The sequence below is a fragment of the Artibeus jamaicensis genome, unplaced genomic scaffold (genome assembly GCF_021234435.1).
Source record: "Artibeus jamaicensis isolate MK-2021 breed Jamaican fruit bat unplaced genomic scaffold, CSHL_Jam_final contig_525, whole genome shotgun sequence".
Taxonomy (NCBI): Eukaryota; Metazoa; Chordata; class Mammalia; order Chiroptera; family Phyllostomidae; genus Artibeus; species Artibeus jamaicensis.
The window spans coordinates 10528621-10548448 of NW_026521874.1; the positions used below are offsets into that span (position 1 = coordinate 10528621).

Below are 19828 nucleotides of genomic sequence, written 5' to 3' on the forward strand. Positions count from 1 at the left end.
TGCCTTTAAGGCACTGAACTTGGGTCGTTCAGGAAAACAGATTCCCATTGAACATTAAAGTAAAGTGAAAAGCTTGACTATGAAACAATCTTCAAGTTTTTCACTTGAAGGGATTTTTAGATGTTTGCTTCTGCGTTTGCTTTGGCTTGGTAGTAACATTGGTGCTTTGCACAGTCCCCGAGAGCGTGCTGTGTATAATAAAGAGAAAATAGCACTGATGGGAGAACCAGTGTTTGAATAAGGAAACATAAATCATTCATTCTCCAAATATGTAATAAGTACCAGTTGTGTGCTAAAGAATGTCCAGCATAGTAGCGCTCAGCATCTAGCAGGAGAGAGATTTCCCTTTTGTGGTTAATATTATGGGGAGATACTTTAAGACTATGCAAATGCCTCATTTCTCATCAAAATTTTGCCCACTAATTATTCTCATTCATCTTCTAGCTCTTGCCTACAACAGTTATTACTGTGACACTTGTCTGGTCATAGTTTTTTACTTCCACCATGACTTGCACATGTATTGAATGGGAGTTCTTTTGTAGGGAAGAGCTACCCCATTTCCTTTTCCCCCATTAATTTATTTATCCGGTTATTTGTATATTAGCATGGACTCGTGAATATCGATCGTACTCTATGCAGTATAATTCATTACTGTCATTATTTGCTTTATGGATCAAATGGTCCCAGCCCTCAGCACTGGGAACTCCCTCCGGTTGACTCCTGTGTCCATTCAGTACACGTCCATCACTTTTGGAGCTCTTCCCTTCTTTTGGGCGTGATAAGATGTTCCAGGCTCATTTTGTACTTTTCCTGCTTCATGAAACTCTGGGACCAGTCATTTCTCCAAGGAGCCTTGGTTCATTTATTAGCAATGGGTATTAAGAAATCAAGATCTGAGCAGTAGTGTGCCTGTTGCTGCTAGGATATGGTGATGTTTAGGCCATCTCAGAGAACAGAGCTAGGAAGTAAGTGTGTATACACTCACACACTCATAACCAGACATCTATACTTATTTCCCAGGCTGTCCATTCATATATACATACAGGGTTGGCCAGAGTAGGTTTACAGCTCCCATGGAAAATAATACAATAATTAAGAAAGAATACAAGAATAAACTCTTTTGCATACTCACTACTTTTGCCCCACCCTGTACATATTAAAAACCGTAAGTTCATACTGATATCCAACACTATAGAATTCATTCTAGCCTTCTCTCTTTGTTCTTTGTAACTTCTTTTTCCACACGAGAAAAACCTGGTTCTCATTATCTATGATAAATGTGCTTATTCATTCAGTTCTATTTAAACATACACAGTAATATCAGAATCACGAACGCATAACTCTGGGAAAAACGAACTCAGTAAGCCGCAGTGCAGTATCTGCGTACAGCTCCTTTTTTTTTTTTTTTTTTTTTTTCGGGAACCTCACAGCTGACAGTCAAAAAAGGCTGTTTCCCAAAGTTAGGCAGGTTGGTTATTTCCTTCTCCACCCCCTGGCGTTTACTTATGTTATTCATTTGTGCTGTAGTTGGGTTTATTTGTTACTGTTTGTGTTCCAGTGGTTTGTTGTAACAATTTGCGTGAGTGGAATGTGACATGGTTCTGTCACTATCTAGTCAGCATTTCAATGCTTTTAAGAAGTCTTTTGTGTTTTATCCAGTATTCTTAGCTCTTTTCAGGAGGAGGGTCGGTCTAAACAACCTAGCCCATCATATTATTAGAAATGAAGCCTTTTCTTTGGAAAAGTATTGGTGATCATCCTTTTGTCTCCGTATGTTAAGGAAGAGATACATATATATGACAAGCTTCACCTTTGAGTTTTATTTTGAAAGGCTTTGGGAGGAGTTGGCTACTGAAGCATGATGAGAACAAAAAGGCTATTTTACATTGTTTGCACTTATTTATCATTCAGGAGATGGGGGTCACTTTCATTATTGTAATCAAGATAGTAAAAGGGGGGCTTACATAATGTGGTACCAGGAGGCTCATGGCACCCACTACTGAAGTTGAAAGTTTGAAGCAATAAAACCTTGAAAATAAAAAAAATACAGACTTCTAGGTCCTTGGACTTTTTTCATTTAGCAAAAGGTAATCATAAACCCATTCATATTTTTTTTCTAAAGCGTATTCGTCTACCTTTCTGACACAGTAAAATTGTCCATTCCATTTCTACTCGGGTATAGTTTACCACTACCAATCCAATGATGTGTATTCACTATAATCACACACACAAAAAAAGGGAAAATCCCAGATGCCTTACATTGGGAGTGGTGAAGGAAATTAGGGCATGTGTACTTGATGAAATATTACATAGCACTTAAAATGGTGATTAGAAGAGTAATAATAAATAACATGGAAATGGTTTGATACAGAACCATGTGAAAAAAGAAAAATCTGTAGAAACAGTATGGTCCTAACTAATTGCACACACACAGAAAGACTGGTGGGGGGTCAGCAAAATGCTGGCAGTATTTGTAACACACACACATTCTGCACTGGGGTTCTGTTATCTTCAAACTGAAAAATCAACTATTTTTGAAAGTAGTGTTCTAAAGCAACAGTTTTCAACTGCAGTAATACTTCACCCTCTGTTCTAATTTAGAATTTAAATTAAGGTTGTTGCTGTAGTGTCATTTTCATTTTTTAATTATTTTTGAGAGAGAGCCAAGGACGATGGGAAAGGGGTGCTGTGTGTTGAGGTTGAGGGTACAAGTGTGGAAGCTGCAGGTAGGTCTGGGCAGGGATCCAGCTTGGCACTTAACCAGCACAAGTACGACCTTGGGAAAACACCTTGCCCTTGACACCCTCATCTGTAGGTAGGAGACGTCAGAATGCCTATTCGAGTAAGTAAATGTGAAATGCTCAGACCAGGGTAAAGCCCATGATAGATGCTTGATACGTAAAGCACTGCTGTAGGTCTTGTCATCGTCCTGATTGTCACTCTCACTGCCACCGCTAAGGTATTTCAGGCAGATGCTCATTACTCATCATGCCCTAGGGGGACAAAGACTGAGATTCTCATTCTCATTCTCTCTCTCTCTCTCTCTTCCCAAATACGAGCTAAAGTTTATTTAGAAAGCCATAGAGGTGGAAGTGAGCTGTGGAAGAAGTGAACCTGTTGGGCTCTTTGGTTTCAGCAAAGGAGTCACAGGAGCAGAAGAAGGGCCCCTGGCGGTTGGGAGAGAGAAAGGCCAAGAACACCCTCCTGGGAGAAGGCGGGTTGGGGGTGGGGGGCGGGCACGCTCCAGAGAGGCCGCGAACACCAAGGGTTTTTCTCTTAAAGTTCAGTAAATCAGGCAGAGGGTTAAAATAGTATATTTATCATAATTTCTAAATTAATTGGTTCATTTTTTTTCCCTTCTGACAAATGACAAGTTAAATGAATGCTCATGTGAAACTAATACAATTTCCTCTCCTCCATTTAACAAGAAAGTATAAAGTTCATAGTTCTACTTTGGCCAGTTTAAAGAAATTTAACCTACATGTTCCATGTTGGGGAAATGTTCATTTTTAATCGTGTCAGTAAAAGGGTGATCATGGGACAGCTCTGCTCAGTGGGGAGCAAATAGTCTGTCCAAGCTGGTAACTCTGACCTAATCGAGCTTACTGGGGGGGAAAGGCACATACTGTCAGTTTGTTTTGCCAATATGAAGATTAAATAATAATAATAACCCAAGCGCTCCGATTACAAAAGGAGTTTGTTTCGGATAGCTCAGGGACTGCTTCGGTGTTAAACTCTGCAGCATTCTTTAACGGAATTAGAGTTATTTCTCAAGTGTCTTGTTTTTATAATCATCTCTGTATGCAGTGAAAGTAAAAGAGATATTTTGAGAATATTAGGAATAAGTACTTAAAGATTAAAATGTTTCATAATACCCAGTGGTGGCAAGGTGTTGGGAAGTAGGCGTATTTGTGCTCTATTGCTAGAGGTATAAATTGAGGCAGCATTTGGGGAGGACAGTTTGGTGACACCCATTCAGATGAATACACAGTGCTGCTTCGGCAGTACACACGCTGAAATTGGAATGAAACAGAGAAGATGAGCCTGGCCCCTGCACAAGGATGACACGCAAATTCGCAAAGCGTCCCATATTCTTAGAACTTCTGTGTACGACCCATGGACAGGAACTAAGGGGGGTGATGATGGGGGTGGGTGGAGGTGTGCAGGGTGGGGGGGAGTGAAGGGGGAGGGAGACAACTGTAATAGCATAATCAATAAAGTGTATTTAAAAAATGAATATACATATCTTTTTATCTAGTTGTCCCACTTACAGGAATTTATTCATTTATAGGTTATATTCCCACAAGCACAAAGATAGGTGAGCAAGGATTTCTTTTTTTCTAGCAAAGAATTGGAACACTCTAAATGCTCATAAGTAGAGACTAGTTAAACAAATTATGATATATTTGTATAACTAAATACCAGACAATTGTTAAAAAGAAGAAGGTAGATCTATGTATTGATCTATGGAAAGATGTTAAAATATATGTATTTTTAAAGCCAAAAGTTTTAGTGATGTTTGGATAGATATCAGTAGAAAATTTCGAGAAGGAATCACAAGAAACGTCTGCACTGTGGATGATATTTAGAGCTGTCGCTAGGGAGTGGCTCTGAGGAGTAAAGTGGGGGCTTGAACTTTTGTTTCAGTTCCTTTTTTAACTCTGAAATTCATTATTCTTATTATAGAAAAAAATTAAGAGTTGAAGAACAGCCCTGGCTGGTGTGGCTCAGCGGACCGAGTGCCAGCCTGTGGACCAAAGGGTCGAGGGTTGGATGCCCAGTCAGGGCACGCGCCTGGGTTGCCGGCCGGGTCCCCAGTTTGGAGCCCACGAGAGGCAACCACACATTGATGTCTCTCTCCCTCTCTTTAATTTTTTTTAAGATTTTATTTATTTATCTTTAGAGGGAAAGGGAAGGAGAGAGGGAGAGAAACATCAATGTATGATTGCCTTTCGTGCGTCCCCTGCTGGGAATTGGCCTGCAGGGAACCTGCCTGCAACCCAGGAATGTGCCCTGACCTCTCCCTCTCTTTAAAAAAAAAAAGTCGAAGAACAAGAAATACCTAAGCTAAAACTATATGTGTATGTGTGTGTGTGTGTATATATCATATATATCATATATACCATATATATTTATACTATATATTTATATATAAAGCTAAAACTATATATAAAGCTAAAACTATATATATAAGTAATACATATATTTATACACACATATCATACATATATATAATTAATTACAGATGGCATTCTTTGACACTATTTTGCCACAACTCTTACTGGCTGCTTACTCAGGCGTGGTAGCCAAAAGTCGTCATTCTGGGAAGTAAACTGTAAGTCCCATGCCTGCCATTTTCTACTATCGGAATGAAGTGTCCTAACCTCACTCCTTATCACCACCACCAAAACCTAGAACTAGCAAAGTTTTTATGTCCGAGGGCCATGACTGCTGCCCCAAACCTAGGCAGGAAAATGTGAATCTCCAAGAGAGACAGGTACGGCTCAGGTACGGCTCCTGGAGATTTCCTGGCTATTGAAAGGTCACCAGGAAACGAGACCGAAAAGCATGGCTGCCTCCTATTTCTGTGTGTCCTTACGTTTTCCAGCCTGACCCTCATGATGTTGGCTGAGTCACTCGACAGGCTGTTCCCAGTGCAGCCCCCCGAAGTGGACGGCACCTGCGAAGCACCCAGTAGCACATGTGCGGTGCTCTCGGCTCCTGGTTTTTAAGGAAAATGACTGGTCCTTGGCTTTTTATTGTTTTGCACAGTTGCCCTACATTGGTTGCAGTGCAATTTGTTGCTGCTGTTGTTTCACTAAACTTCAGTGATTTGTTTCAATCCCACAAAGTCCTGAATTAGAAATAAGGAAATGGGCATTCCTTTAGACCTGCCCTTTTTGTGTTACTGTGTAAAGGAGAAATATGTCTATAATTTGGGAAAGAGAGATTTAGAGAGCTTAAATGACACATATAACTCGTACACATATATAGGGTAAAAGAGGAACTCGACCCCTGCCCATCTGACTCTTTTAAGATTTTATTTATTTACTTTTAGAGAGAGGGGAAGGAAGAGAGACACCAAGGACCTGCCTGGCCCACAACCCAGGCATATGCCCTGACCAGGAATCAAACCAGCAACCTTTTGGTTTATAGGCCAGCATCAAATCCACTGAGCCATACCAGCCAGGGCCTGACCATCTGATTCTTAACTTTTTCTTCCCACTATTACCATCCTTCCTCCAAAGAGCAGAGTGAGTTCCTTCAGAAAGACCACTGCCACACTGGCTCACTCTCCTACTTAAAGAACTTTAAAGAAGCTGTGAAATTCATTATGGAGCTAAAACTGACTTTGTAGGCTTCCTAATATTTTGATCAGAGAGCATTTAGAACATTTAGAATTGTATGCAAAGTTACGAAATTATTATTAATGTGCAGAAATAGATAATATTTTGTTAGGTCTAAAGAGCCGAGCCAGATTCCATCTCTGAAAAAGAAGATAGTAATTTTGAAAGGTGCACTAGTTCCTTGCAAAGAATAGATTTATGCATCTGGTTGACCCATCCCCTCCATCATCATCACAGGCAAATGACTGGTCACCTGGTTGGAGGTGGCCATGGTGTGGCAGGGAGGTGCAGAACCCATAGGCCAACCACCAGGCCAATGCGACTCCCTATTTCAGCTCCCACCTCCTTGTCTGCAAAACTAGGCCAGCAACTCCTGCTTCTTAGGCCTGTTGGAGACTCAGATGAGAGGTACAGATTGAAAGCCTTTGAGAACAATACCCTTGGCACACCTGAGGTGTAAGATATTGAAGGAAGCATTATAGCATGGTGGTTTGGAGCGCAGATTCTGGAGTCAGGCTTCCTGGTGGGAGGAGACAAGTCTACAGGAGTACGTCTGACAGCACCTGTGCTGGATGTGTGGGCTTTGGTGCGTGTCTGTGGCCTGATCGTCTCATGATTCATATCAAGGTGGCGATGCTCAGAGTCAGGTCAGCTGCCTGGATCACCCAGCACTCTGCGAATCTGAACATGCCTGAGACACTGGTAATCAACTAAATTCAGTGCAGGCAGGCAAACTGCAGCATTTATCAGATGGAATTTTCCTCGTGGACCCTAAATTCTATGAGAAGAAATTTCATAAGTCTTAAATAAAATGGCTTATTAGTATTTTAAAAAAGAGGAAAGGAAAAAGAAAGAAAAAGACAAAAGCCTTACTAAATTGAACTCGTAAAGTTTGGTTTCAGTAGTGTGCGGCAGAAATGGGAAAAACTCTTTTAAGATGAAAGAAGGCAGTAGTGCACCTAATTCGGGGGTAAAATGGCCCAAAGTTTACCATTCTGATGCTGTCATTTACCGAGATGTGGAGCAAGTCCCTTCACGTCCCGGAGCCTGTTCCCTCCGTCGTAAGTTGAGGGTCCTACAGGCCTACTTTGGTTCTGACAACTGAGATAATGCATTTAAAGCAGTTAGCATAGGTCTCGGCACCTAGTGAGCACTCGGTAATATTACTGTTATTTTTACACAAAGCTGATAACGTATGTCAAAGTGATAAAGAAGTCTAAAACAAGATGGTAGTGTCTGAAGTTAAATTTAGAACGTGAAGGGAAAAAGAGGTGGTTTGACTTTATTTTGTTGTGTTTTGTAATGGTTTTAAAATTAGAACTGTAGGTTAAGATTCTTATGTGCCGCTCTAGTGGTTAGAGAGAAACAGTAGTTGCCAACTCTGTGGAACTAAAAGAAGAAAAGATGGACGATGGGTTATATAGCACTCAAAGGTAAAAAGAACTACTGAACATGTCATCGTGACTGTGTAAGTGTGAAAGCCTCATTGAACAGCTAGCCTACCATTTCAATATTATTACCATCCCACCTTCTCTTGAAGGCCTTTGCTAACCACTCTGGCACACAGTGATCTCTCCTGAGAACCCATAAAGCTTACTGACCCCAGTTGGCCTCAGCAAAGCACTGAGGCAGTTACTTCCCCTGTCCCGTGGCTCTCTTCTCTGCTGGGCAGAGATCAGGGTGCTCCTCAGTGGGGGGGGCTGGGCTCGGCCCTCCGGAGGGGCGGGCTAGAGTCCCTGTCTCACCCAGGGAGCACGTTTTCAAAATACCACCCCTGCATATTCAAGGAAGGCGCTGATACACAACACAGTATTTGGTGTTTGCTGTGTTTCATTTCAGCATTAGAGAATAAACAGGTTAGGGTAGGAAATGAGCACCTGAGCTAGCACTGCCCAGAGAATTAAAAGTTGCAAAATAATGTCCTTGAGGAAGGAAAGGCAAAAATCTTAACAGACATGACAGGAATTTTAAATAGTGCGCATGGTGAGTGGAAGTGAGCGATGCAGACAGAGGTGACTTCCCTGGGCCCTGCTGAGGAAGTGGGTGTGGAAGTCAGGACTTTATCTACAGTTGTAGGTATATGTGTCTTGCTCTTTTTTTGTAATATAGTGAGACTTTCTCGCAGTTCAGTAGATCTTTGCTGAGCTCCTGCGGTGTGCAGAGGAGTGATGGTGATTACGAACACTGTGCAGTTTACTGTTTCTAGACGTGTTGCCTCTGATCAGCAGCAGAGCGGTCTCAGACCCACACAGAGTCGCTCACGGTGGAGGTAGGGGAAGGGGGTTGTCTTGTTTGGGTCCCGGAGAACAGTTAGACCCAGGGGAGGGAGGAAACAGCATCTCACCTTGCACTTCTCATGGACTAGAGAGTTGTGAAGAATGCTTCAGAAGTGAAAGGCAAAAGTCTGAACAGACTTCTTTGCGCAACCTCTGAATCAGCTCTGAAGTTCTCCTCTGCTTACAGGCATCCGAAGTTGAGAGACAACTCTCCATGCAAGTGCACGCCCTCAGAGAAGACTTTCGGGAGAAAAACTCGTCCACCAACCAGCACATCATCCGCCTGGAAAGCCTCCAGGCCGAGGTGAGCCTCCCGTGCCTCACTGGAGGCACCGCATCGGGCCTTTTAGATAAGGAGCCCCCTGAACTGGGAAACAAAACCCTGCTCTATCTGAAATCTCCAGAGAGACCGACCTGTGAGAAACCAGGTGGGGGACACTCGGCCCATGTTCTCTGGGTAGTCTGCTGTCTGGGGAAATCAGGCCGCTCGGAGTGACTGCTGCGTGTTTTGAAATCATGAATGCCCTGCTCTTTACTGAGTATGTCGAGTCCTCCAAAAACATCCTTGCCAATCCTAAACAGAAGGTGGGGAAGGGAATCGTCCCTTTCTCCAACTCCATATGGGGCCTATTCTCACTTATTAAATGAGCATTAGTACCTCATAGGGCTGTGCTGAGGATTTGCTAAGTTAACGCACAGAAAGCACTGGTGTGGTGTTTGGAAGACTGTAATGTCACCGAAGGTGTACGAGGGTCGGGGCCCATGGTCCAGAGCGGGCCTGTGGGAAGAACAAGGCGGCATTCAGAGAGCGCACTGTGAGAATCCGCGTGTGGGAGGTGAGCAGAAGGGGGGGGTCACACCATCAGCCCAAGCAGGGGCTCTTTCCTGGGGAGGCTTCTCTCTAATCTGCTCCTAAGGACCCCTCAGCCCAGTGCCTGAGAGAGCAGCCCTTTGGCTGAGTTAGACTCTGGGGGCCGGACCAGGGCCACACTGTGCACCCCACGGTGGTTAAAGAATCAGCCAACGTGGTCAGGCCAGAGAGGCAGGCTGTTCCCCTGCTTCACAGATGACCTGAAGATGTTTTTCCTAAAGTCTGTCAATGTCTTCTCTTTCCTCTTGCCTCTCGTTCCCTTCCGTCCTCCCTTCCCTGGGAATTCCTGCTGGGACTGAGCAGCAGGTTCTTGAAGTAAGTAGTTTGTCCCACCGGGTTTGGCATGCCTGTCTGACCATTTGTGTGCATGACTTGCCATTCAGCCGCCACTGCCAAAGTCTGACTCCTCCCAGGGGCCTGTCTTCTCTCTCTCCCTGCACGCCCCATCCACTGTTTCTAGACCCTTCTAACGCAGGGTCAGTCCCAGGAATGTTTGTTGCCAGATTCGGTCACAAGTTTCAGGGTGTGCGTGGTGGGTTGAGGGACTTGGTTACCTAATGCCGATTGCTTGCTTCCACTAACACAGCTACTTTTAAAAGCCAAGCGATGAAATTGTTCTTTTCAAATGAGATACTTCATGGGGCACAGGGCTGTATTTCAGAACTGTATTACCTCATTGCTTCACTGAGTGGATCTTGGGAACCAAAGGTGATCCACGGGAAGGAAAATGTAAAGGTCAGAGAATGTTTAAACGAAAATCAGCCAGAGTAAGAATTCCCTTCATGTGGGTAACGTTGCTTCGGGTTAGGGAATAGTGGGCCCATTCACAAAGGGGGCCTGTTCCTTTCGGTCCCTTACCCAGGTGCATACTTGAGAGACAGTATTTCTTTGTTTGGCCAGATACCTGATCTCTCTGGACAAAGGCCACATACTTCATTTCCCCAGGACGGCATCCTATCTGATGGATTGGGGGCCATGGAAGATCTGTGCCCTATGAACAGAATTCTAGCGCAGAGTGAGAGTAGCCAGTAAGCAGAGGGGAGGTGGGTTTCGGAGGACCTGGGACAAGCAGACATTCATTTCAAAATCTCCCTTGGAAAAGGTCTGAGGTTTGTCCTCCTTAGTGAATTGTTATCCACACTAGACTAGAGAGCGTGGAGAATATCTTAACCATGTCAGGAGAATATTTGCAAACAAGACACTGGTTGAGAAATCAGTCCAGCAGGGAACAGATAAGTAGGCGGAGCCAAGGGGACCTGCAGGTCTCCAAAGCCCTCAAAGGCCTCCCGGGGCCCTGAGCAGGGCAGCGCTCTGGGGGAGAAGCGCTGCTGGCCGTCGGGACTGCTGGGGCAGCTTGTCACCCTGCAAACCGTGAGGCCAGAGAAAACTTGGCATCTCTTTTCTCCTTCCTGTTTTCCAACTGAAACTGAAGAGACCAGACAGACCTTCCTAAAAGATTTATCTCTCTCTGGAGACTGTCTCAATGTTCAGTGTACAAACATACCAGCCTGTTTAGTAAAAGGAGAGAATTTGCTTCTGTTCACAAATTACTTGTTCAAGCAAAAAACACCTCGAGTAGAATCAGTTAACTCCTTGTGTCTTTGGCTACTTCCTTCCCAGGACACAGGCTAAAGCGGGCACCGCTGTATTTTCCACTCCCTGCTAGCACCCCTGGTAACTCAGGTCTGAACTGTGAACCCAGAGCCACACCCGCTAGCAGTGGGGAAAGACAGCCGTAGAACATGAAAGCACAGCAGCTCCAGGGGCTAGCTCGGGCCTTGTGCTCATGGCTTCAGAAGGAAGAATGGTACAGCGGGTTAGGCTCCACTCCCTCGTAAACTGTGGGGTTGCAGTCGAGGCTTGGGCAGGCCAGGTGGGGCTCTCCTGTCTTATCTGGGGAAATTCCACAACGCTAACCTTCCCTTCCTCTGCCTGGCATCCCACATTCCAGCTTCCCCAAAGCTCCACTCCCACCCCTTCCCAGACAGGTTTCTAAAGGGGAGGGGTTTCCTCTTCAGCTTAGGAGTTCACAGCTGCTGTCTCAGAGCTGGGGGCACCGAGCCCCCTGGCAGAGCACTTGGAGAGACCCAGGCGTTCACGTTTGGGAGCTAACCCCTCCCTTCTTCCTACTCATCAGCCTGGTGTAACTCCACACCAACCCCCTGGCTCTCCACCTTTTCAGATCAAGATGCTGTCAGATCGGAAACGGGAGCTGGAGCATCGCCTCAGCGCCACCTTGGAGGAAAATGACCTGCTCCAGGGGACCGTGGAGGAGCTACAGGACCGGGTGCTGATCCTGGAGAGGCAGGGCCATGACAAAGACCTACAGGTACTGGGGCAGAGAAGCTGTTCTGTAGGACTGGAGCCAGATAAAAAAAAACACTTAGCTGCCTAGCTAGCACCACCTCCAGGGTCAGGAGTGGGCGAAGTCTCCCTGCAGGCAGCAGTAGTTCTCTACGCACACACTGAGCTAGCTGGTCTGGTTTTGCCCAGAAGAAATGCATCGCTACCCACAGGTCATCCTTTTGTTCTGAGCCACTAGCTCCTCAGGCCGTTTCACAGAGTTCTTTCTGGGCTATTAACGTGGCTGGAACAAGAGACTGTCATTCTGCCTCCTGGGGTTTGTGAAACTGCTAGAGATTTCAGAGGGGCCTGTGACTGTCCGTGCTTGGCTCACAGTGCTCTCTGCTGCAGCTTCCCCGGGCTGATGGATTTAGTTGACATGAACCAAGACGGCTGCCCACTGAATGCGGCAAGACTTTGTTTCCTGCTTCTGCCAATTGCTGGAAAAGGCACAGGGTGACCCCTTTGTGAGCCTAGTTAGCCTCTTTTTTCTCACTAAAGGAAATTGCTTTGTGGCCATATTTTTCCTTATTTGGGAACTGCCACCAGGCCTCAGCGGAATCCCCAAGCTTACACTTAACAAGAAATAACTCTCTGAACAAGATAATCACTCTCAGTCTCCCCAGAAACAGAGTGTAGTGTCAGCTACCACGGAAGCTTTGGAGGACTAGCCTAGGAGTAGCCAGGACCAGTGGCTTGGAGTGCCCTGCTCCCCCTGGGCACCCTCGGGGCCACGCCAGGGAGTGGAACGGATTGTAGCAGCGTCATTTGTGTGGAGCTGGTCAGCCAGATGTGCTCGAGCTCCAGGTGGGCCACTGCCCGAAGACTAGGCCACAGAAAGCCCCCTGGGCTCAGTGGTCAGCTGTTAAGGGAAGCCCTGGGATGTGATATAAGGAAGCATTTTAAGCGAAGATCACTTTTTACTGACACCATCAGATCAGCTACCATCTGAGAGAGTAACCTCTTTAAGAGCAAATTAGCGATTTTTCTTTTATTTTTTTCCTTTCTTTTCTTCTTTTTTTTTTTTTTTTTAAGAGAGAGAGCGAAGGGAAGGAAGGAAAAAGGGAGAAAAACATCAATTTGTGAGAGCTACATCAATTGGTTGCCTCTCACACATCCCCAACTAGGGACCTGGCCTACAACCCAGACTATGTGCCCTGACTAGGAATTGAACTGGCAGCCTTTCAGTTCCCAGCACTCAATCCACTGAGCCACACCAGCAAGGGCTCTCCATGTTTTTGTACTGCAGCTCGAAACTTGGCACATAGTAGGGCCTCAGTTAATAGAAAATGGGGCTGGCTAAAGCCTCACAGCAACTTTCAAGGTGGGAAGGTGTGCTCCTATTTTAAGGTTGATGATAGTAGCAGTGAACGTTTGTATTCTTTATGGGGAACAAAGTATGTTTGCCTACGTTCTAAACCTGAGGATTAGAAAAAATGAACTGTCTGTCCACAGCAGCGCAGGAAGTCTTGGTAGAACCCTCCCCCACCCGCTTTGCTGCCCAGCGATAACTTCTGGCCCGTCACTGGCCTCTGCAAGTCAGTGTTTCCCCAGCATTTGTTACCCCACTAGCACTCTCCTGAGGGCTGCCAAGGTAGAGTATGGAGAGGAGACGGAAAAGAAGTACAAAAAAAAAAGGAAAAATAGCCCCTGTCTAAAAGAAACTTTCAGTCTAGCATGAATTCAGAGATGAAGCATCCTTATTTCAAGTCAGGAATTGGGGACTGGGGATGGGGAAGCACCTGGACCAGTGTGGACCGTGCAGTACCCGACTGGCCCCGGGGGCTGGATGTTAGCTGAGTCCCGAGTCACACCACATTTGCATCCTCGCCATCTGTACATCCTGTCTGACTGGGCTGCTTCAGAAACAGGAGCATCGCTCACTCTAGGACCTACAGCAGGTCAGGCGCTTCCCACTTTGAACTGGAAAATCTGCATTTATGGACTGAATTCTCATCTTTCCCAACTATTTGTAATTCTTGTTCTGTAGTTCATATGAAACTCTCCTTCCGCTGCCACTGATTACCAGTGTCGCCCAGAAAACCCCTTCTGTTGCTGAAAGGGCCTGTGTTGATGCAGAAATAAAAATCCCAGCTTACTCGGGTTGAATGTGGCCTTGGAATGTATGTAATCCCGTGACTTTAATCCTTTTACTCAGGAATGAGAGGAGGCCTGAGCGGGTGGGGTCCTAAACCTGCCACAACCAGAGTAGCTGGGACCCGGCTCACTGTGTCACTGGGGTTCTGCTGTCAAACACAGATTTTTAAACCACTGGCCAAGTCCAACTTTGTTTGGTTTTTTTTCCCCAAGCTAAGAGTAGGGATAAATATTATTATCAAGGGCCCAATAAATTTTAAAAATCAAGCATTTTGCTGAACTCTCTTAACACACGGTAAAGACTGTTGTCCCTTTAAAGGCCTCTTAACTGCCCTATTTCATGCCCAGCTGGGCATCGCACAGGTGTGTGCAGGGGCCTCATCCCAGTGAGTGGGCGGGTCAGCAGAGAGTGCAGGCCCCGCTGTGCTGCGACCCGAAAAGCAAGTGACCTGGAGTCCAGACCTTGCTCCGACATCGAGTGTATACTGTTAGGCAGAGCACTTGATGTTCACCATCTCAGTTCCCTTAGTGTAAAATGAAAAGAGTGCCCCCACTTCTGCCAACGTTAGAAGCATGAATATTGTGAACTTGAACGTGTACAAACAAAAGTCATTTATTTTCTTTCTTGTTCTTACATATAAATACAGTTAGTGTCATCTTAGTTATATAAAGGATGATGTTTCTGCCCTGGCTGGTGTGGCTCAGTGGATTGAGTGCTGGCCTGGGAACCAAAGGGTCACTGGCTCAATTCCCAATCAGGGCGCATGCCTGGGTTGCGGGCCAGGTCCCCAGTTGGGGGCATGAGAGAGGCAACCACACATTTCTCTCCTTCTCTCCTTCACTTTCCCTCTCTCTAAAAATAAATAAATAAAGCCTTTTTAAAAAGATATTTCTATTTTTAGAGGGTTCTTATATTGAATAGACTCTGCTCTGGTTTGATTCGGTTTTTCTACATAAGTCTGCGGACCAGTTATTTATTGACCAGAGAGGGCAGACCTATCCTGGTCTTTTGTTCTCCTGCTGCTATAATTAATTAAGCACCTTTGAGTGTGCATGAGTAATTGAACTAATTTTGTCCAGTGTAGAAGAACTTGTACTTGTCTGTGCTGAACTTTTCCTGCTGAGATGTATGAGGAATTGTCTAGAAAATAATTGTAAAGCACTGTGCCAATTTAGTATGCCATTTGTAATCATGCCAAATGCTTCCGAGGAATGTCTTTTTTTTTTTTAAACCCTAATTTCTTTTTTCTCCGTTTCCTCAAAACTGGGGCTGGAGGAGTTCCCACTGGACCAGTGGGGATTGCTGATCCATGGAAACCGTGCAGAGCAAGCTTGCCTGTTCCCTCTTTATTCTCTGAGCAGCCAGGTTTCAAACTCTTCTTAGTTAAGGCACATGCCGACCACTGGTTCCATTAACCAACTGCTCTCCAGTACTGACAGCGGAGGTGAGGCTCTCAGGGCACCTAACAAATTGGTTGAAGGCTCTGCAAGGCAGCTGGCTCCGCCGTTCTCGAGAACTAGAGTTCGGAGTTGCTGCCTGCCGACCCTCAGTCTCCACATCTCTGTCGGAGCCACAGGCCTGCCTGGCCAATAGTCTGAGAAAAAACAGTGAAGTGTCTACTCTATTTTTAATGAATGGAGGTGACCCCAGAAGAGGTATTTTATAAGGGGATAAATTATTTCAGTTTAAATCCCAAGAAGGTCTTTCCCCCACCCCAGAAATAAAATAGGAGGGGACGGACGTAAGGGGCAATCTACGAATACAGGAGTAGGAAGCATCATTCCTGTGCAGGTATAACATGTGGACATGTGCACAGCGGTGAGCAGATGGGTTAAGATGCTGCAGTTAAGGTCTCATGTTAGAAGTGCAGCGATGGAGTGTGCTCATAAGAGTGCGGCCTAGAGCAGTCGTGGTGGAGTCAGTCCTTACGTTCGGCAGTAGCAACAGCACGAGGTAGCAGTGCCCTGTTTGGACTCCACGGGGAAGGGGCCACGGAGAATACAGAGAAAGGCAAAGTAGCAGCAGCAACAGAGAGGGAAGGAGCCCGGTCTGTCAGCCATGACACCTGCGCTGCTGTATCCCCCTCCTTCTCTGAGCCCCAGGCGCTGAGAAAGGCGCCCCCAAGACTAGAGTATGATGCAGAAGGTGGAGACTGTTTGTCCCATGGGTTTGGGAACACTTGGTATTACTGCCCAGATGTTAGTCCAAATCCCACCCGATTCTCTTTTCCAAATAGCCTTAACTTTTTCATCAAAACACGTCATATATATAGTAAAGCATGCAAGTCTTAAGTAGACAGCCCAGTGAATTTTTGGAAGTATTGTGTGCACAAGTATTGTGTACCCCCCACCCAGCTCAACATAAAGCCCCTCACCAGCCTCCCACAAGCCTCCCTCCCTGCCCCCCACCACTTCCTCAAGAATAAACCTCTATTTCAACTTTCATCTCTTGTATCTCAGTAAAGTTTGGGCACTTTTTATAAATGCATTCATATACATATATACATATATATATATACATATACATATACATTATATATATATATATATATATATATATATATATATATATAGTTTTGTACCTGGCTTTTGCTCAACATGATGTCGATGAAATTCATCCACACTGTGACATATGGTAGCTGTGTGTTCTTGGTTTCACTACAGCACACAGTACGGTATTCCAGCGTGGGAGTATGTCCATGCTGTCCTTACTGGCATTTGGATTGTTTCCCATCTGTGGCTCTTAGGAATAATGCTGCTGTGAACATCGTTTGTCTGTTGTTCACGTATGTGGCATGTGTGTTCGGTCTGCACCTCAGGCGGGGAACTGCGGGAGCACAGGGTCGGTGTGTACTCCGCCCGTCAGAAACTGCCGGTTTTCCGGGGCGGCTGTGCATCTTCCACCGCCACCCGCAGTGAGAGTCCCAGTTGTTCCACGTCCGCATTAACACTTGGTATTATTATTTTGTTGTGATTTATTTATTTGCTTTAGCCATTTTTGGTGAAAGCCTAATGGTATGTTACCTGTATGTGTGCATGTTTAATTTTTTATTATGGAGAGTTTCAGGCAAACGCAGAAATACAGCGGTATAATGATGCCCCCATGTACCCCACCGCCCAGCTCTACAAACCGTCGATCCCTACCCAGTCCTCGTTACATCCACTTGCTCCTCTCTTGTATTGTTTTAAAGTAAATCCAAGAATTTTTATGATTTTGTCTGCTAATAACATATACCTCTAAATGGTAAGAACTCAAAAAATGTAGCCACAGGCCTTATTATACCTTAAAAATGAGCAGCATTTCCTTAATATCATCAAACATCTGGTCAGTGTTCTCATTTCACATGTCTTATAAATGTCATGATTACCTTTCACATTTTTATTTGAATCAAAACACAAATTAAAGTAGGGCTGCAGCCTGCCAAGTAGTTACAGAGTCAGGACGGCGGCACAGGTGAAGACGGCTCGCTTCCTTGAACAACCACATCAAAATCACAACTGAAATACAGAACAGCCATCACTCAGAACCGTCAGAGAGCGAGTTGCATGGCAGTCTGGCGAGTATGGAACTAAAGACACCACATCCACCCAGACCGGTGGGAGCAGTGAAGATGCGGAACAGACTTGTCCCCCATCCACATGCAGTGGGTGAAAACTTGGACGGGATTATCTCAGAAGTGAGGAGTCTCAGCCCCGCACCAGGCCCCCTGGGCCAGGGTTCCAGTGCCAGGAATAAGTTCCCATAATTCCTGACTGCAAAAGCCAGTAGGGATTGAGTCAGAAGAAAATTCTAGAGTCCTAAGCAGTTTCCCTGAAAGAACACACACACGGACTTACTCAAAATCACGGTCTCTCAGTTCGAGCCCCGAGTAGGAGCTGGAAAGGCACCAGTGGCATATGGAGAGGAACCGAAGTGTCTGGCATCAAAGCGAGAGCTGAGGGACAGCTTTCTCCCAGACAGAGAGACAGGCAGAGACCATTGCTTCATTCTGAGCCCTGCCGCCACAGAGCCACAGAGCTGGCAGGATGGTGCCATCTCTGAGACTCTATCACCATGGCTGACACTGCCCTGCACTGGAGATCCCGTGAGACTTCATCTCACCCAACTTACGGGCCCACCCAACTTGTTAACTATGACTTTTCCATGTGAATGGCAGGTCTTGGCTCATGCTTCACTTCCTAAATCCTATCAAACAAACAATAGCGCAGCTCGGTAAGCCTCCAGCCCTCACACCTCTTGCTAAGTGGTCGCAGGCACAGCACTAGCAGCAGCCAGCCTAGATTCACAGATTGGCTTCACCTGGGACTCTCTAAGCCCAACCCAAGTAGCCAACATCTCAATGCATTATGCTCAGGCAGGGTGGCCCTGGGCAGAACACAGGTGGGGACTGACTTTGGCCTGCACAGCCAGTGGTCAGTGGTCACAGCCAGTCCTTGCAGCTGAATGCCTGCGTAAATCCCTGCTGTTGAGCTGTCAACAGCAGTCAAGTCTCAACTACAAGAGGAGGGTGTACTCAGCCCACATGGAGGGTACACCTTGACTACCCAGAGTCCCAAACAGGATAGAGGCAAAGAGGCCCACACCAAGACACATCATAATTAAAATGCCAAAAGTTAAAGAGAGAATTTTAAAAGCAGCAAAAGAAGTTAGTTATCTACAGGGGCATCCCCATAAGACTGTCAGCTGGTTTCTCAAAAAAACTTTGGACTTCTGGACAAGATGGAGGCGTAGGCAGACACACTTTGCCTCCTTGCACAACCAAAAGGACAACAACAAATTTAAAAACAAAAAATAACCAGAACTGCAAGCAATTCCAGAAAAATCAAGCAGTATGTGGAAAGTCCAACAACCAAGGAGTTAAAGTAGAAACATTCGTCCGGACCAGTAGGAGGGGCAGAGACGGGCAGCCGGGGCGGAGAGGACTCACCAAAAGGCAGCAGCTGGAGGACTGGGGCAGGCAGGAGATCAGCTGGCGAAGCAAGTAGACCCACACTCACGTTCAGAGAAACTGGAAGGAACAACTGGGGAGCGACACAGACCCCGAATCCCAGGCTTCAACTCGGGGAAATAAAGCCTCAAACCTCTGATTGAAAACACCTGTGGGGGTTGAGGCAGCAGCGGGAGAAACTCCCAGCCTCACAGGAGAGACCATTGGAGGGAACCACAGGGTCCTAGAAGGTACACAAGCCCACCCACCTGGGACTCAGCACCAGAAAGGCCCAATTCATTTGTGGGTAGCTGGGGAAGTACCTGAAAGCCAGCTAAGAGCTGAGCAAGCGTCACTCTTCCCTGTCGGACCCTTCTTCCACAACCAGCGCCACAACGCAGTGATGTGAGTTGCCCCACCCTGGCAAATATCTAAGGCTCCACCCCCTTAACACATAACAGCTGTGCCAAGACAAAAAAAAATATGGCCCAAATGAAAACACAGATCAAAGCTCCAGAAAAAAATACAACTAAGTGATGAAGAGATAGACAACCTATCAGATGCAGAGTTCGGAACACTGGTAATCAGGATACTCACAGAAATGGCCGAGTATGGTCGCAAAATAGAGGAAAGTATGAAGGCTGTGAAAAGTGAAATGAAAATGCACAGGGAACCAACAGGGATAAGAAGGAAACCAGGATTCAAATCAATGGTTTAGAGCAGAAGGAAGACATAAACATTCAGCCAGAACAGAATAAAGAAACAAAAATTTTAAAAAACGAGGGGAGGCTTGGGAACGTTCGAGACAGCTTTAAATGTTCCAACATCAAAATCATAAGAGTACCAGAAGGAGAAGAGGAAGAGCAAGAAATTGAAAACTTATTTGAAAATGTAACGAAGGAGAACTTCCCCAATCTGGCAAAGGAAATAGATTTTCAGGAAGTCCAGGAAGCTCAGAGTTCCAAA

General features: G+C 45.7%; 1 protein-coding gene and 1 non-coding gene across 3 annotated transcripts in view; both read left to right on the forward strand.

The window, feature by feature from the left end:
- BICDL1 (BICD family like cargo adaptor 1) overlaps nucleotides 1-19828 on the forward strand; it is a 77633-nt gene that overhangs the window by 42632 nt on the left and 15173 nt on the right. For both annotated transcript variants that reach the window (XM_037156122.2, XM_037156125.2), the window contains exons 3-4: nucleotides 8811-8927; nucleotides 11677-11823. In XM_037156122.2, coding sequence (XP_037012017.1) covers nucleotides 8811-8927; nucleotides 11677-11823 — 264 coding nt within the window. The remainder of the gene's footprint in view (nucleotides 1-8810; nucleotides 8928-11676; nucleotides 11824-19828) is intronic.
- On the forward strand, nucleotides 3991-4096 carry LOC119057494 (U6 spliceosomal RNA). Its single transcript, XR_005084099.2, has one exon. It is a non-coding gene; the product is annotated as a U6 spliceosomal RNA (small nuclear RNA).